At 69.7% G+C, this 15078-nt stretch overlaps 1 protein-coding gene across 1 annotated transcript; it reads right to left on the reverse strand.

Moving 5' to 3' along the window:
• Positions 1 to 49: 49 nt before the first annotated feature.
• On the reverse strand, positions 50 to 15065 carry CHLRE_10g449950v5 (uncharacterized protein). Its single transcript, XM_043066949.1, has 23 exons — positions 14700 to 15065; positions 14314 to 14384; positions 14002 to 14052; positions 13717 to 13792; positions 13218 to 13425; positions 12777 to 12962; positions 12264 to 12369; positions 11618 to 11814; positions 10992 to 11137; positions 10220 to 10653; positions 9204 to 9726; positions 8745 to 8791; positions 8105 to 8495; positions 7213 to 7827; positions 6756 to 6937; positions 5366 to 6467; positions 4469 to 5092; positions 3885 to 4052; positions 3090 to 3503; positions 2694 to 2845; positions 2169 to 2373; positions 1706 to 1813; positions 50 to 1393 (listed from the first exon to the last, which is right to left on the reverse strand). Exons 1-23 carry the CDS (start codon positions 14838 to 14840, stop codon positions 617 to 619), a joined length of 6924 nt encoding a protein of 2307 aa, XP_042920346.1. The 5' UTR covers positions 14841 to 15065; the 3' UTR covers positions 50 to 616.
• Positions 15066 to 15078: the final 13 nt, after the last annotated feature.

The raw sequence follows: 15078 nt of genomic DNA on the forward strand, positions 1-15078 counted from the left end.
GAGCGCAGCTATGCAATTAGTATTGGATATACATAATTGACAAAGCGCGGCTGTTCAATGAGTGACATGCAATTACTCTCCTGCAGTAACCCGTAGTCGGCGCGCTGAGGCGGACACACATGTTCTTGAAAGCGCACACATATAAGTAAGAGTCGTTTAACATAATTGCTGCAGGCGCAACACCGCCTGCACTGGCAGCCCACCGCGCAACGCGACTACATCGTCCGCCTGCGCGGCGTCATCATACAGGCGGGAACCTGCGCGGCGCCATCATAAGGCGGTTTTGGCCGCTGCACCGACCTGCCCGCCTACCCTCCAGGCCTCATCACACTCTAGACCAGGGGAGACTCTAGACATAGTATAGTGTACACGCAAGGGCAGCGTCTCTGCGTAACACGGCTCACTGACAGCACCCGCCCAGCACTCCCCTGCGCGTCTGTACTGTACCCGGCAGGCGATGTTCCATGCCGCCCCCCTTCCGCCCTGGCAGCCGCCACACGGCGCACAATGGCCGAGCGGAATGCATTCCTCAGCGTACTGCTTTTGCTGCACGTCGCAAAGGTGCATACGTGACCCCAAACTACCAGTAGGTGCCCAGCGAGAGCTCTCAGACATCTCACAGCAGCTGCGTGAATAGGTCACACACGAACCGGTCAAACTCCGCACCCGCACGCGCCATTACCCCCGGCCCCGGGCCCACGCCTGCGCCCGGCACGACGGCCCCGGGCGACTGCTCCAACGCATCAAACAGCTCCTCAAGCACACCCCCGCCCGCACCACCACCACCACCGCCCCCGCCCCCGCCCGCTGCAGCACCCAGGCCGCTGGAGCCGCTGTGGCCGCCCGCGCCCGCGCCGTCCTCGCCCAAGCCCAAGCCCAAGCCGCCAGATGAGGACACAGACATTGCCGACGCCAGCAGCGCGGCACCGGCTCCCGCGCCGCCAGGCGCCGTCAGGCTGCTGCCTCTCGACGGCCCCGCTGCCCAGGGGTCACCACCTCCGCCCCCGCCTCCGCTCAGGCCGCGCCCCGATCCCGAGCCCTCCCCCCGCCCCTCTCCGCCGCCGCCACCCGCGCCGCTCCCGGCGGCCCCCGCCGCGCCGCTGCCGCCGGCTCCCTCCGCCGGCACCGGCACCGCCACCACCAGCCCGGCGTGCCGGCAGCAGGCGGCGTAGGCTGCCGCCGCATCCGGCAGCCCCGCATCCAGCAGCAGCTGCAGGGCCTCGCCCAGGCACCCCGCTGACGTCAGCAGGCCGGCGGCGCGCCAGGCGCTGCCCTCCGCCGTCCACACGTGGCCCGCCCAGCGCTGCAGCGCGCCGGCGCGCTCGGCGGGCGCGGCGGGCGGCGGCAGCGAAGCGGCGACCAGGTTGGCTGCATAGCGCCACATGCCCACCTCCTGCAGGGGGTGGGGGGTTGCAAAGATTGTTACAGAGAAGGGGGGGAGGGATGGGAGGGGGTTCGGGAGAGTGCACGGCATCGGGGGGTAAGCGCGAGTTTGCGAGGGGGAGCGGCCCCGTGATTTCTGGCTGCCCGGGTGTTGGCTGCAGAAGCATGTGAACACGCAAGCCGCGGCACTGGACCTGTGTGGAGGTGGCGCGGCGCCCTCCGCTCCTGCCCGTCCCCTCCGCTCTCCTACAGGTCTTCTGCCCCCCCCCCCCCCACTGCCCCCACGCTCTGCCCCCCACACAGCCGCCCCCCCCCACCCCACCTGCAGCACGGCCGCCGCCTCCGCGGGCAGCCCCGCCGCCACGTGCAGCGGCACGCCCAGCACCAGGTCGCCGATGGAGGCCGCGTGCGCCGACACCACCTTGGCGGCCTGGCGGGAGGGGTTAGGAGGAGGTGGGGGCGAGGAGGTGGTGGGTTACATCCATGATTATTGAAGAAGTGAAGGGGGGTTGCGAGGAGGAGGTGGTGGTAAGGAAGAGGGACAGCAGGTGAAGGAAGAATGGGAGGGTTTAGGAGAGGTGAGGGGCGCGGACAGCCGTAGCATTGTTGCGTGCAGGTGCGTGTTGCGGGGCCGCGGAAGCGCTGCTGCGCCACGGCCGTGCGCCACCCAGCGGGAGTGGGCGGGTCGCGCTGCAGACACGCCTCTGCCTGTGCTCCGCCAGTTTAGCTTGGTATGGTTTAGTTTGGGCTGGCATTCACAACCCCCACACGCCGCGCGCTCCCACCTGCACTAGCAGCATGGAGCCCTGGGGCCCGCGGCCAGGCGCCGCGCCGCCGCCCGAGGTGCCTGCCGCGCCGCCGCTGCTGGCGCCGCCGCCTGCGCCCGGATCGCGCCCGCCAGCCGCCGCCGCCGCCGCCGCCGCCGCGCCGGATGCAGCTGTGGAGGCGGCGGCCGCCAGCGCCAGTGTGCACAGCGCATCGCGGTAGTACCTGCGTCAAGAGTGCATTTAAGACAACACACAGACAGACATGCATATGCAATGCGCACGTTGCAAGTTTAGTTTCCTTGTGCCCTTTTAAAACACATGCCACGTTGGGAGAATGCAAAGGCTCACAGCCTTGCGTCCGCTCCTCGAGCACAAACCTCTACGCGCGCACGTGCGTGACACGAGCCAAGCGAGGGGGCACACGAATTCCCACGGCACCCACGAATTCCCACGGCACCCACAAGCGTTGCACCCCCGGTGACGCGACACACGCCACACGCCACGCCGCCGCGAGCCACATTGCCGCCGCCACGCCGCTCCCACCTGGCGCTGTTCTCCGGGGTCGCCGCCAGCAGGAACGCCACCGCCGCCTGCAGGTCGCCCACCGCCACGTACTCCACCAGCCGCCGCTGCGCGGTGGCGGGCGAGGTGTCGGAGATGACGCGGCTCAGCGCCTCGTGCCACTTGATGCGCTCCTGTCACAGGGCGTGGGCGGGCGTGGCGGTGGTGGTTTAGGTGGTGGAGTGGCGGCATTGAGAGCGCAAGCAGTGAACAGAGAGCCCTGTCACTCACATGGGGGTGGCACCCCAGTTGAAAAAGTGCATTACACTCTTGGCTTACACTCTTGGCTTGCACTCCTGACCGACATAGCGAAACTCCGCCGCCATGCCGCGCCAGCAAAGTAAACCAAAAGCGCGCCCCACCCAGCCGCGGCCCCACCTGTGCCTCTGCCAGCGCCGTGCTCTCATCCCACAGCAGCACGCCGCCTGACGTCCCGGCCGAAGCCGCAGCCGCCGCCGCAGCAGCAGCAGCAGCAGCGGAGCCGCCGAGCGACGTTGAAGCCTGCAGCGACCGCCGTGAGCCCGTCGGAGATGCCAGGCTCTCGACTGAGCCGCCGCCGCCGCCGCCGCCGCCGCGCCCTGGAGCAGCCGTGGCCGTGCTTGCAGCACCAGCAGCAGTTGCGGCGGCGGGCGCGGCGAGGGAGCGTAGTGCCGGCGGCGGCTCGTTCAGCTGCGGCGCTGCCGCGGCCGCTAACGCCGCCGCACCCGCGCTGGCCGCGGCGGGCGGCGGCGGGGGCGCAGCGGCTGCACGTGCCGTCGCGGCGTCGGCCGCCCGCCGCCGCATGACCTTGTCCTGCAGGGGGAGGGATGGGTTTGCAGGTTGAAACACCGGGAACAGGATACAAGCAAAAGCAAAAAGGGGACGGCAAGAAAAAAACCGAGGCCGAGGGAGATCGCCAGGTCCGGCATGCATGCGTTCGTTGCAAGGCGAATGGTTGCGTAGGGGGATGGGGTGTGGGAGCGGGCGGTGAGCCGGCGCGTCAGCACAATGCCCCACACGCGTCCACACGTGTCCGCAGACAGTCACACATAACTGACACCACGTGCCATCCCCTTGCGCGGCCTACAACCCCGCATCACATCCACAAACACAACACATGCAAAACACACACACACACACACACACACACACCACACACACACACCGTGCCAGCGCACCAGCGCCCGCACCCACCCGTATGGCCCGCACGGCCGCCAGGGTGGCGGGCAGGTGCGCCCAGAAGCGCGCCTCCGCGCCGTCGCCCGCCACCTGCGCCGCCAGCGCCATGCGCTCGGCGGGGCTGGCGGCGGGCAGCAGCGCGCGGCCGTAGGCGTGCCACTCCGCCGGGTGCAGCAGCCGGCCCTGCAGGCGGGGCGCGGGGGGCGGGCGGGCGCACGGGGGGCAGGGCGTGAGCACGAGGCCATTGCGGGGTGGGGGTTTACATTCATGATTTCTTAAAGAAGTGAAGGCGTGGCCTGGAAGGGGGGGGTGACAGGGAGGTGACGTCCTGGCACTTGCTAAGCCAGCGCCACACCCTGCCCCCCACCCCCGTGTGTGCCGCAGCCATCCGCCCCAGACCCCTCCAACGTCCTTCCCTGTATCCCCTGCCTGCGTCCCCTCCCTCCCCCATCCGCCCCTGTGTGTGTGTGTGTGTGTGCGTGTGTGTGTGTGTGTGTGTGTGTGTGTGTGTGTGTGTGTGTGTGTGTGTGTGTGTGTGCGCGTGCGTGCGTGCGTGTGTGTGTGTGTGTGTATATATATATGTGTGTGTGCGTCCGCACCTGGGCCCGCATGCCCGCCAGCATCCGCAGCAGGTGCAGCAGGTTGCCGCGGAAGAGCACACCCACACTGGCCGCACAGCCGCCAGAGCCGCCGCCGCCAGACAGGCCGCCGCCGCCGGGGCCGGACGAGGCGGCGCCGGCGCCGCCCGCGGCCCCGCCGCCGCCGCCGGCTGCTGCTGCCGCCGCCTCCGGCACCGAGGTGCCCGTGAGCGTGTTGAGCGCATAGCTCACTGCTCGCAGCATGCTGCCAGGCAGCGCCGCCAGCGCCGCCGAGCCCAGGCCGCCGCCGCCGCCGCCGCCGCCGGCAGCCTGGGCTGCCGCCGGCTGCGCCGGCGCAGCCGCCGCAGCGGCGGACGCCGCCGCGGCAGCGGCGGCGGCAGCCCCGGTGCCGCCGCCACCGCCGCCGGTACTGCTCCGGGCGGCGGCCGCCGCGGCGGCGGCGGTGGCTGCGATGACGGACGTGGACAGCAGTGGCGAGCCCAGCGCGGCGCCGTCCGAGTCCGCCAGCAGGGCCAGCAGGGGGCCGCGGGCGGGGCGGGGCACTCGCGCCAGCAGCTCGTGCCGCACGTCCTCCTCCTCCGCCTCGCCGGGCACGTAGGGGCCGCACAGGTAGCGCAGCGCCTCCTGCAAGACCGGGGGTGGGGCGTGCGGTGGGGCGTGCGGAGGCGGGACAGGAGGCATTGGGCAGGTCGTGGCGCAATGAGGGGTCACATTGAGAGGTGGGACGGTGGCAGCGCAGGGTGTCACGATGCGTGTCATCGTTTTGATGAGGTTGGCCCTGGAGCACCCCAGAGCCTCCGCCGCCCGTGCGGCTCCCCCCGCACGGGCTGTCTGATGATGATAGGACTTCTTCGTTGGGCCCGGTCACATAACCCCCCCCCCCACACACACACACACCTGCGACACCCCCAGCTGCAGCAGCAGCCGCAGCAGCATCGCCCACGGCCGCGGCAGCAGCAGGCACGACCCCAGCGCCGGCGCCTGCGCCAGGCTCAGCTGCGTCGCCAGCTGCACCGGCGACGCCGCCGCCCCGCCGTCCGCCGCCACCGAGGCGCCGCCGTCGCTGAGGCCCGACACGCGCGCCAGCTCGCCGCCGCCGCCGCCTCCCGCGGCGGCTGCTACTGCCGGCCGTGGCGCTGGCTGTAGCGCAGCCTTCAGCGCCAGTGACCGGCTGCTGACGCCGCCAAAGGGCTGGCGGCGCGGGGCGGCGGGGGAGCCGCCGCCGCCACCGCCGCCGCCGGCGGCAGCGGCGCCGGCAAGGCGTGTGGGCGTTCCGCTTGCAGGCACGGCCGGCGCGGCGGCGGGCGGCGCCGTCAGCGCCGGCGCGGAGCCCACATCCAATACCGACAGCGCGCCCTCCTCCGTCACCACTGCCAGCAACGACAGCGAAGACGCGCCCTCCGCGCCCTGCTGCTGCTGCTGCTGCTCCGTGCCACCGTCGCCAGTGCCGGCGCCGGCGGCGCCGGCGACTGCCGCCGCCGCCCAGCCCAGCGGCAGCCATGCTGCGTCCTGAATGGCGCGCACGCCCGCCCGCTGCACCGCCGCCGGCGTCACCGGCGTGGGCCGCAGCTTGTTGTTGGAGTCCAGGTCAAACACACAGCACAGCCCGTTGGCAAAGTGCACCGCCACGCGTGCCTTGTTGTACGTCACGCCCGCCGGCAGCGGCGCCAGACCGGCGGCGGCGACAGCCGCCGCCGCGGCGGCGGCGGGCGCGGCGGCGGCGGCGCCGCCGGCGCCCCCGGCGCCGCCAAATGGCATGGAGGAGTTGGTTGCGAAGGGCGAGGCGGAGGTGGACCAGGAGCTGGGGCCGGAGGTGGCGGACAGCGGCGGCTTGGGCGCCGCCGCAGCGGAGGAGGAGGAGGTGGAGGAGGTGGCGGAGGTGGAGCTGGGTGCGGCGTAGGAGCTGATGCTGGCGGCGCCCGCCGCGGCGGCGGCGGCCACGGTGGCGGCGGTGGGCGGCACGGGCGCGCCGATGTGAATGCGGCGGATGCGGCCCAGGCTGCAGCAGCAGCACACACAGGAGTGAGGTGAGGTGAAGGACAGGTGTCGGTGTTGGAGCAGTGGTGTGGTGTGTCAGCAGCAGTGGTGGACTGCCGCGTGGCTGCCATCACCGCACCGCACCTCCTCCAGCTGCGCAGCCCCTCAGCCCGCCACGCCCGTGCCGAACACATGAATCCGCCGGCCCGCTCCCTCGCCCCTCCGCCCCCTCGCCCCTCCGCCCCCTCGCCCCTCCGCCCTCTGACCCCTCGCCCCGCCCCCGCCCCCACGCCCCACTCCCTCCACTCACTTGGTTGCCACGACGGTGGTCCTGCCCGTGCCCCAGTCCCACACCGCCAGCCGCCCCTCGCCGTCGCCCATCACCGCCAGCCGCCCCCACGCCGCCATCGCACTGGCGGCCATGCCCAGCGGCGCCAGCAGGCCAGCCATGGGCTGCTTCACGTGCGCCTCGGCCACACGCTTGCCGCGGACCTGCGTGCACGTGTTGGGGTGTGTGCATGTGCGGTGGTTAGCTGGGTCGGTTGGGTTGGGTGGTTGGGTGGTTGGGTGGGTTGATGGGTTGGTTGGTTGGGTGGGTAGGTCGCCGGTGGTGCGTGGATACGGGATACGGACACCAGCACGCGACACAGGCTGGGCGCAGGGCTAACATGACCAGCACTGACCACTAACACGTCGCTAGCATTAGCATGCGGCAGGCACAGGCGTTGAGTTGGGTGTTGTAGTGCGAGCAAGTTGCCGCCACCCACCGACAACATGCCGGCGCGGCCGTCCGCCAGCGTAAACACCAAAAACTCCTCAGCCGCCACCGCGCCGCCGCCGCCGCCGCCGCCGCTGCGGCCCACGCCCATGCCCGGCGGCGGCGGCCATGGCACTGACGGCGGTGGGCCCGCCGCCGCCGCCGCCGCCGCCGCCTCCGACGCGGCCTCATGCGGCAGGCCGGCGGCGTTGGTGGCACTGGACCAAGTGCTGATGCCGCTCACCACGCCGCCACTGAGCGGCGCGCCGTCAGGCCCGCCGCCGCCGCCGCCGCCGCCACCACCACCGCCGCCGCCGTCGTTGCTGCCGCGCTGTGACGCCGCATTGCGCTCCAGTGCCGCCACGGACCCCGGCGGCGCGGCGCCCAGTGGCGGCGGCGGCGGCGGCTCGCGGCCGAGCTCCCACGCCGTCACCAGATCCTCAGGCGGCGGCGCCGCCGCCGCATGCGACCACGTGGGGGCCCCGCCGCCGGCGCCCGCGGCGGCTTCCGTGTTGTAGAGGTGGTGTGCGGGCCCCGCGCCCGGCAGGTGTGGCTGCACCCACTCCACACTGGTCCAGGACACGTCCAGCAGCCGCAGCCGCTGCGGCGGCACGCCCGGCCACACCTGTGCAGGGAGCGGTTGCGTGGTCATAAAGAAGCAGAGGGTAGGGAGGGAGGGAGGGAGGGAGAGTGCGCGCAAAGGTGAGGCCGCGGCGGCGCGGCTTGTCAGCACCACACCTTCACCGTCGCTGCCACCATGCGCTGCGCCCCACCTTTGACTGCTTAGGGTCCACATGTCAGCTGCCTGAAAGCCCCCGCCCCCGCCTGCTGTACTACTATTCCTGGCTACGCCTTCACTTCTTAAACAATCATGAATGTAACCCCAGCCCCTGGCTCCTCACCCCCCACAGCTCCGCCGGCGCGCCGTTCATGAGCACCAGCAGGTAGCAGCCGCACGGCGAGGCACGCAGGCTGATCAGCTGCGCCGTCTCGCCGCCGCCGCCGCCAACCCCCACACCCCCGCCCCCTCCCCCGCCGCTCCCGCCCGCGCCGCCATTGCCGCCGCCGGAGGCGGCCGCGCCGCCGCCGCCCGCGCCGCCGCCTCCACCTCCGCCGCCGCCGGCGCCGCTTGGCGAGTCGGCGGTGGCTCGCGGCAGCATTACGGAGCGGCCGCTGCGGACGTCGGTGATGAGCAGGACGTTGGTGTGGGTGCCGTGCGGGCCGCGCTCGCAGGAGAAGGTGGCCAGGCGGGGGGTGGCGCCCAGCCAGCGCAGCCCCTTGATAGCCGCGTCCCTGCAGCGGTATCGCGATGAGGGTTGCGGTTAGGATGGCGGTCAGGACGGCGGTTGGGATGGCGGTGGGGATGGCGGTGGCGTGGTGAGGGTAGTTTGAGGAGAGATGGCGGTCGCGGTGCGGGTTGACCCCTGCTCAGGTGCTCAGGCCACGACTGGGCAATCCGCCGTACCCCACCCCCGGACTCTTGGGAGTATTGGACTCTTGGGAGTTATTGGGCTCGGGCACATAACCCCTCACCCGCCCCACCTGTGCGCGGACAGTGAGGCGGACACGTGCAGCGACAGCGGCGACACCTGCAGCAGGAGGAGGGGCGGGAGTAGCAGTGGCGGTGGTGAACCCTCCGACCAACACATCACCGCCCCCTCCCACACCGCAGGTACGTTGCTCTGCGCCGCCTGTTTCGCACAGCCGCTGACTTGCTTGAACACACGAACCCACCATCTCCCTGACCCCAGTTTCCAACGACAGGGTGACAACACCCGCCCCACCCAGCAATGCCCCCACCGACAACCCCCCACTGACGCCCCTCCCAGCCAGCCACCGCCGGCACACACACACCACACACACACACACACACACACACACGCACGCACACGCACGCACGCACGCACACACAGACACAGACACAGACACAGACACAGACACAGGCACACACACACACACGCACACACACACACACACACACACAATCATACACACACGCACCAGGCCGCGCTGCACCGTGAACAGCTCAATGCTGCCGCCGCTCGTGGCCGCCGCCCCCAGCAGCACCACCGCCCCGCCGCCCGACCCCGACCCGCCGCCGCCGCCGCCGCCGCCCTTGCCCCGCTCGCCGCCGCCTCCACCTCCTCCGCCGCCGCCGCCGCCCGCCAGCCCTCGGCCCAGCCAGGACGCGGCCACGGGGCGCGGGTAGAAGGCGAAGGAGGTGACGGTGGAGGGCAGTGTGTGCAGCAGGCCGGCCAGCTGCGGCGTGGCCGCCGGCGGCAGCTCCCGCGGAATGACCGCCGCCGCGGGCCCCGATGCTGCGGGCGAGCCCAGCGCCTGCGGCGCGCCGGAGCCGCCGGCTCCCGAGTGCGGGTGCGGGTGGGGGTGTGGGAGGGGTTGGGCGTGTGGTTGAGAGGCCAGGTAGGCAAGGCGCTGGACGTCGGAGGCGAACAGGCGCGGCAGCGGCGCGTCCCAGCGCCACACGCGGCCGTCGCCGGTCAGCGCCACCACCAGCAGCGTGGCCCTGAAGGGGGTGTGCGGGTTGGGGGGGTTACATTCATGATTAATTAAGAAGTGAAGGGGGGGTTGTAAATACCAGCCCAAACTAAACCAAAGCCAACGAAAACGGGGGGAAGAGGCGTGGTGTGTGTGTGTGTGTGTGTGTGTGTGTGTGGAGGCGTGGCGTGTGTGTGTGTGTGTGTGTGTGTGTGTGTAGGCGTGGCGTGTGTGTATGTGTATGTGTGTGTGTGTGTGTGTGTGTGTGTGTGTGTGTGTGTGTGTGTGTGTGTGTGTGTGTGTGTGTGTGTGTGTGTGTGTGTGTACTGGGGCGGTTGAGGCGGCGCTCCAGGGATGTGGGAGCAGCGGGGGGCAGAGCGCGGGCCGGATGCGGCACCGCCCTTCGTCGGGGTGACGGGGAAGGAAAGAAAGGACGTGAAGAGGGCACGGCACACACCGCATGGCAGGTGGCTGCGGGGCAGGGACGCAGCAGCCGCAGCCGGAGCGGCCTCCGGGCTCACCTGGCGGTGGGCGCCTGCAGCCACGTGGGCCCCACTGCCGCCGGACCAGCCGCAGCAGCAGCCGCAGCAGCAGCCGCGGCTGCCGCGGCCGCGCCCGGCGGCAGCGCGCCCGGTGGCGCGGGGTGGTGGTGCGGGTGCTCCTGATGCCGCGGCGGCCCGGTGCCGCCACCCAGCAGAGCGCCCACAGCCGCCGCCGGGCCCGCCGCCGAGCCGCCGCCGCCGCCACTCAACACGCCACCAGAGTCGGTTTGCTGCGGCGCCGCGCCGTTCGTGTCGCCGGCGCCGCCGGCGTCCGTGGCGGAGCGGTTGCGGCCGCCACCGCCGCCGCCGCCGCCTCCCGGGCTGTCGAATCCAATTGTGTCTGGGTGGAACACGGACCTCAGGCGCTGGGTGGCGGCCTCCAGCCGGGCGGAGGAGGGCGCGCCGGCGGGGGCCTGCGGCACCGGCAAGGGTGAGCACCGGTTGCTTGAAACCACCCGTGCTGGCTTGCGGGTCTTGGTGGCAAGGCGGCAGCACCAGCGATGTGGCACATGAGAGATAGTGGCGTTTGTCCTTAGTGACAATACAAATGTTCTTAGCACGGACCACTCCCTTCGTCTAGTTGGGGTTTGAATTCTTACCCCCAACCCCATGGGTTGGCTTGCTCTGGGTTGTGGAATGAACTACCCTCCCCCTGTCGCCTCTGCCTGTGCTCTGCTACTTTTGGCTGGGTCTGGTTCAGTTTGGGCTGGTATCCACAACCCCCCCCCCACACACACACACACACGCTCACCGCGTCCACGTGCCCCCCCGCCAGGTCCGCGCCGTCGCCCCGCCACAGCCCCGCGCTCAGCGCCAGCAGCTGCACCGCAGGCAGCGTGCCGCGGGCCGGCGGCGGCGTCAGGCGGCCCGCGCAGCTGAGCGTGTAGCGCAGCTCGCCTGCAGGGGTGGCGGCGGAGGTCGGGGGTTGCATTCATGATTACTTAAGAAGGGAAGGCGTAGCCAGGTACAGTAATATAGCAGGGGGGTTACATTCATGACTTGTTCAGGAAGTGTGGGGGGGGTTCAGGAGCCCAGCGGCCTGCTCGCCTGCTTGCCAACGGGCTACCACCCCTGCAGCTGCCTGTTACCTCACTCTCCTGCCTCGCATGTCCCCCTCTACTGGAGGGCGATGCCGTACCGGTGCATGCACAGCCTCCTCTCCCTCACCCCGTGCCCCCACTCTGTGCCCCCGCCCAGTGCCCCACACCGCGCCCCCGCCCCGGGCCCCCGCCCCAGCGCCTCACATCGCGCCCCCGCCCCGGGCCCCCACCCCGCGCCCCCACCCCGCGCCCCCACACCCTGCCCCCACACCGTGCCCCCACACCGCGCCCCCACCCCGTGCCCCAATCCCAGTGCCCCCGCCCCAGCTCCGCTCACCCGGCACGCGCATGAACACGCTGACGCTGCCGTCCGTGTGTGCGGCGTACATGACGTCGCAGCCGCCCTCGTCGCCGCAGCCGCCGCTCACGCCGCGGCCGTACACGCCCAGCAGGCATGCGAAGGGGGGGCGGCCGGGGGGCAGCGGGCGGGAGCAGGCGGGCACGCCCAGCTCCGTGTCGTACACCATGATCTCACTGAAGAGGGGGAGTTGCAAGGATGTTGGAAAGCAAATTTGGTGCAGAGAAGTGTAGCGAGGTAGACACATGCATTTGGGTTACATTCATGGTTGGTTAAGGAAGTGGTGAAGCAGTGGGTAATAGGGCGAGGGGGCGGGAGGAGGAGGAGGAGGTTGGAAGGCTGTGATGCGGCGAACTGTGCGATGGAAGGTAATGCGCTTGGAGCTCAATTCGGTTCGCGCAGTGGCGCGCAGCGTTCATGATCAAGAGCATAAAGAAAGGAAAGCATATGCGCAGGATAAATATGTGTCAGGATGTTTGAGCATGCATGTGTGTGTAATAAAGAGCACAAGGAAAACATTACGAGTGTGTGTGTGTGTGTGTGTTAGAACGGGAAACAACACGCGCGCGCACGCATGTGTTAAAAAGAAAACGAAAGCACGCATGTGTGTGCGTGTGTCCCTCACCGCGGCAGCAGCAGGAACAGCAGGTCGCGTGTGGCGGCGAAGTGCGCGGAGAAGGTGGCGGGCGCGGCGGCGGCGGAGTGGGCGTCCTTGCTGGGCGTGGTGGTGGCTGCGCACGGCAGGTGGAGGGCAGTTGCAGGCGGTGTGCAGGCGCGCACAGAGGCAGCAGCAGCAGCAATAAACAGAGTGACAGCCATGTGAGCCAGCCAACGCAGCACCCAACCGTTGCCGCCCTGTGCTCGGCGCAGCTCCGCGACCGCGGCGGCCCTTCTCATCACCCCGCCACCCCGCCACCCACGTGACCTGGCGATGGCCGCGCCGGTCCCCGCCATCCCATGCCCCGCCCCCACCCAACCCCCTCAACCCCTCCACCCCCCCTGTCCACTGTCCCCTGATGCCCCTGCTTGCACCCTGTTCCCATCATTTTAACCTTGCAACCCTCCGCTCGTTGCAGCTTCATTTGGTTTAGTTTGGGCTCGTAATTACAACCCCTCCCTCCCAGACCCTGCCTCTCACCCGGCCCCACGTTGACCCTGTACTGCCTCATCTCCACGCGGTCCGCGCCCGGGTCCGTGAGCGCCAGCAGCGCCAGCCCGCCCTGAGCACTGCTGACCGCCAGGCGGCGGCAGTCCAGCGGGTCCGCCTGCAGCCCCTGCCACACGTCCGGCGAGGCCAGCTCCTTGCGCCACAGCAGCGCGCCGCCTGCACACCGCGCCGCACCGCACCAGGAAGGCAGGAAAGAAGGAAGGAAGGAACGGCGTTACTCGGCGCGTTGCCGCGGGCCTGCCCCAGCCATCGACTGCCACTGCCAACGACCTGCACGAACCCCCGCGAGCCGATACACACACACATACACGCAACGTTTTCCTTGTGCTCTTTAACACACACACACACATACACACACACACGCACACACACGTGTGCATGAGTACACCTGACGCACAGCCCGCCGCCCACCTCGCGTATCCCACAGCACCAGTGTCCCGGGCGCCAGCAGCACCGCCAGCACCGCCAGCTGGGGAGACAGCACCCAGGCCAGGCCCGCCACGCCGCCCGGAGACACGCCGCCCGGCCCCGCACCGCCGCCGCCGCCGCCGCCCTCGCCGCCGCCCGCACTGGCCCGGCTGCTGGCGCGAGCGAGCAGGTCCCGGCCGCCGATAGCGTCCTGCGCATGCGGAGCAGGGAGCAAAGTAAAGGAAGCGTGTCGAACTGTATGCGCGTATGTTCGCGAGTGGGTGAGTCGTGAGCGGGTAGGCCGCCGAGTGCGGTGTGTTTGCGTGTGTGCAAGCTAAGCAACACACGGACTTGGGGTGTGCCCCTAGTGGTTGGCCCCAGCCCCTGGGCCACCTCGGCTTCCATGCCAGCACCCCGCCGCTGCTAGCGGTTACAACACCAACAACAACCAGCCAAACCCCACAACACCCAGCCGCCGCCGCCGCCGCCGCCGCCGTCCCACCTCCAGCCTGCTGATGACGCTGCCGGACAGCACACTCCACACCACCACCCCGCCGTCCGCGTCGCCAGACGCCAGCCTGAACAGAGCCGGGTGCAACACGGGAGTCGAGCCGGGCAGGTGTTCCGCCCGAGGCAAGCCAGGCCAGTTACGGCGTTCCTCAAATACCGAGTGTGTAGCCTAGGAAATCGGCAAGCTGCCCTTGCCGGTGTGTCAGTGCTGCCGCCGCCCGACAGTCCTCCAGCCCTCTAGCCCGGCGCCCGCTGCAGCTGCTGCTGCTGCGCTCACCTCAGGTGGCTGCTGTGGCTCTTGAGGTCCCTAGAGTGGCAGTTAGGGCACCTGGGGCAGAAAGCGTCGGCAGTCGGCAGGGAGGGAGCACAAGAGTGATGGGGTAGAGGCTGTCGTTCCCATCCCCAGTTGCCCGGCATCCATAACCGGAGGACAGGGGCCCCGGTGAAAAGGCGGTTGTCGCAGGGTGGGCGGGGGTGAAGAGGCGAATTAGCAGCAGACGCGTGTCATACACGCCACGCCAAACCCATACGGGCAACGTATGGATGCGGACACGTGTTGGCGGTTCCCCCCGCGGCGGCGGCGGCTCACCACTTGACCGCTGTGACTGCATGGTTGCGGTGGCCGCCCTGCAGCAGGCAGGCCAGCTGCAGCCCGTGCACCTGCATGTGGGGGGAGGGGAGGGGAGGTGGGGCGACAGCAGCAGCAGCAGCAGCAGTAGCAGCATCGCCGGGGGTGGGGGCGGGCATGCACACAAGGGTGTGGGTGCAGGCATCATCCCTTGCGCCGGCTTGCGGCTGGGGCAAAGCCGCAGCGCCCGCTGTAATAGCCCTCGCGGTAGGTCAAGCGGGTTGCGCCGCTGCTCCCCTCCTGCAGCCTCGGCTGGAGCCCGGCTCCCGCCAAGTTGCTCCGCGTAGCTTCCTTCACAGGCACTGCGCAGCATCCTCATCCCCGGCATCCCCCCCAGGAATACTCACCTCGACAACTGCGACACTAGAACCCACTCCATACGCAAACAGCTGCGCCTCAAGTAAATCGGAAGCACCGCGGTTGGTCTTCACGGCGGGTTGGGGTAATACGCCTGCAACCTCCACAGGAGCTATGCCCGGTTGAGACATTTGAAGCGGACCGGCGTTTGACCTCGTCGACGAATTGCAAATGCACGAAACTGCACCAACGAGCTAACGCCCCTTACGGCCCATGCTTAAGTTTATTTTGGTATATAGAAGTCCAATGTGTAACTCGCGGACTGCACATGCGCGATCTGACACTTGAGAGGAGCAACGGGGCCTTCGCGTGTGTTTTCTCTATGCCAGGATCTTCTGCTTCAAATTTAGGTGTATAATACCATGAAAC

Source organism: Chlamydomonas reinhardtii, chromosome 10 (genome assembly GCF_000002595.2).
Source record: "Chlamydomonas reinhardtii strain CC-503 cw92 mt+ chromosome 10, whole genome shotgun sequence".
In the NCBI taxonomy this organism is placed as follows: domain Eukaryota; kingdom Viridiplantae; phylum Chlorophyta; class Chlorophyceae; order Chlamydomonadales; family Chlamydomonadaceae; genus Chlamydomonas; species Chlamydomonas reinhardtii.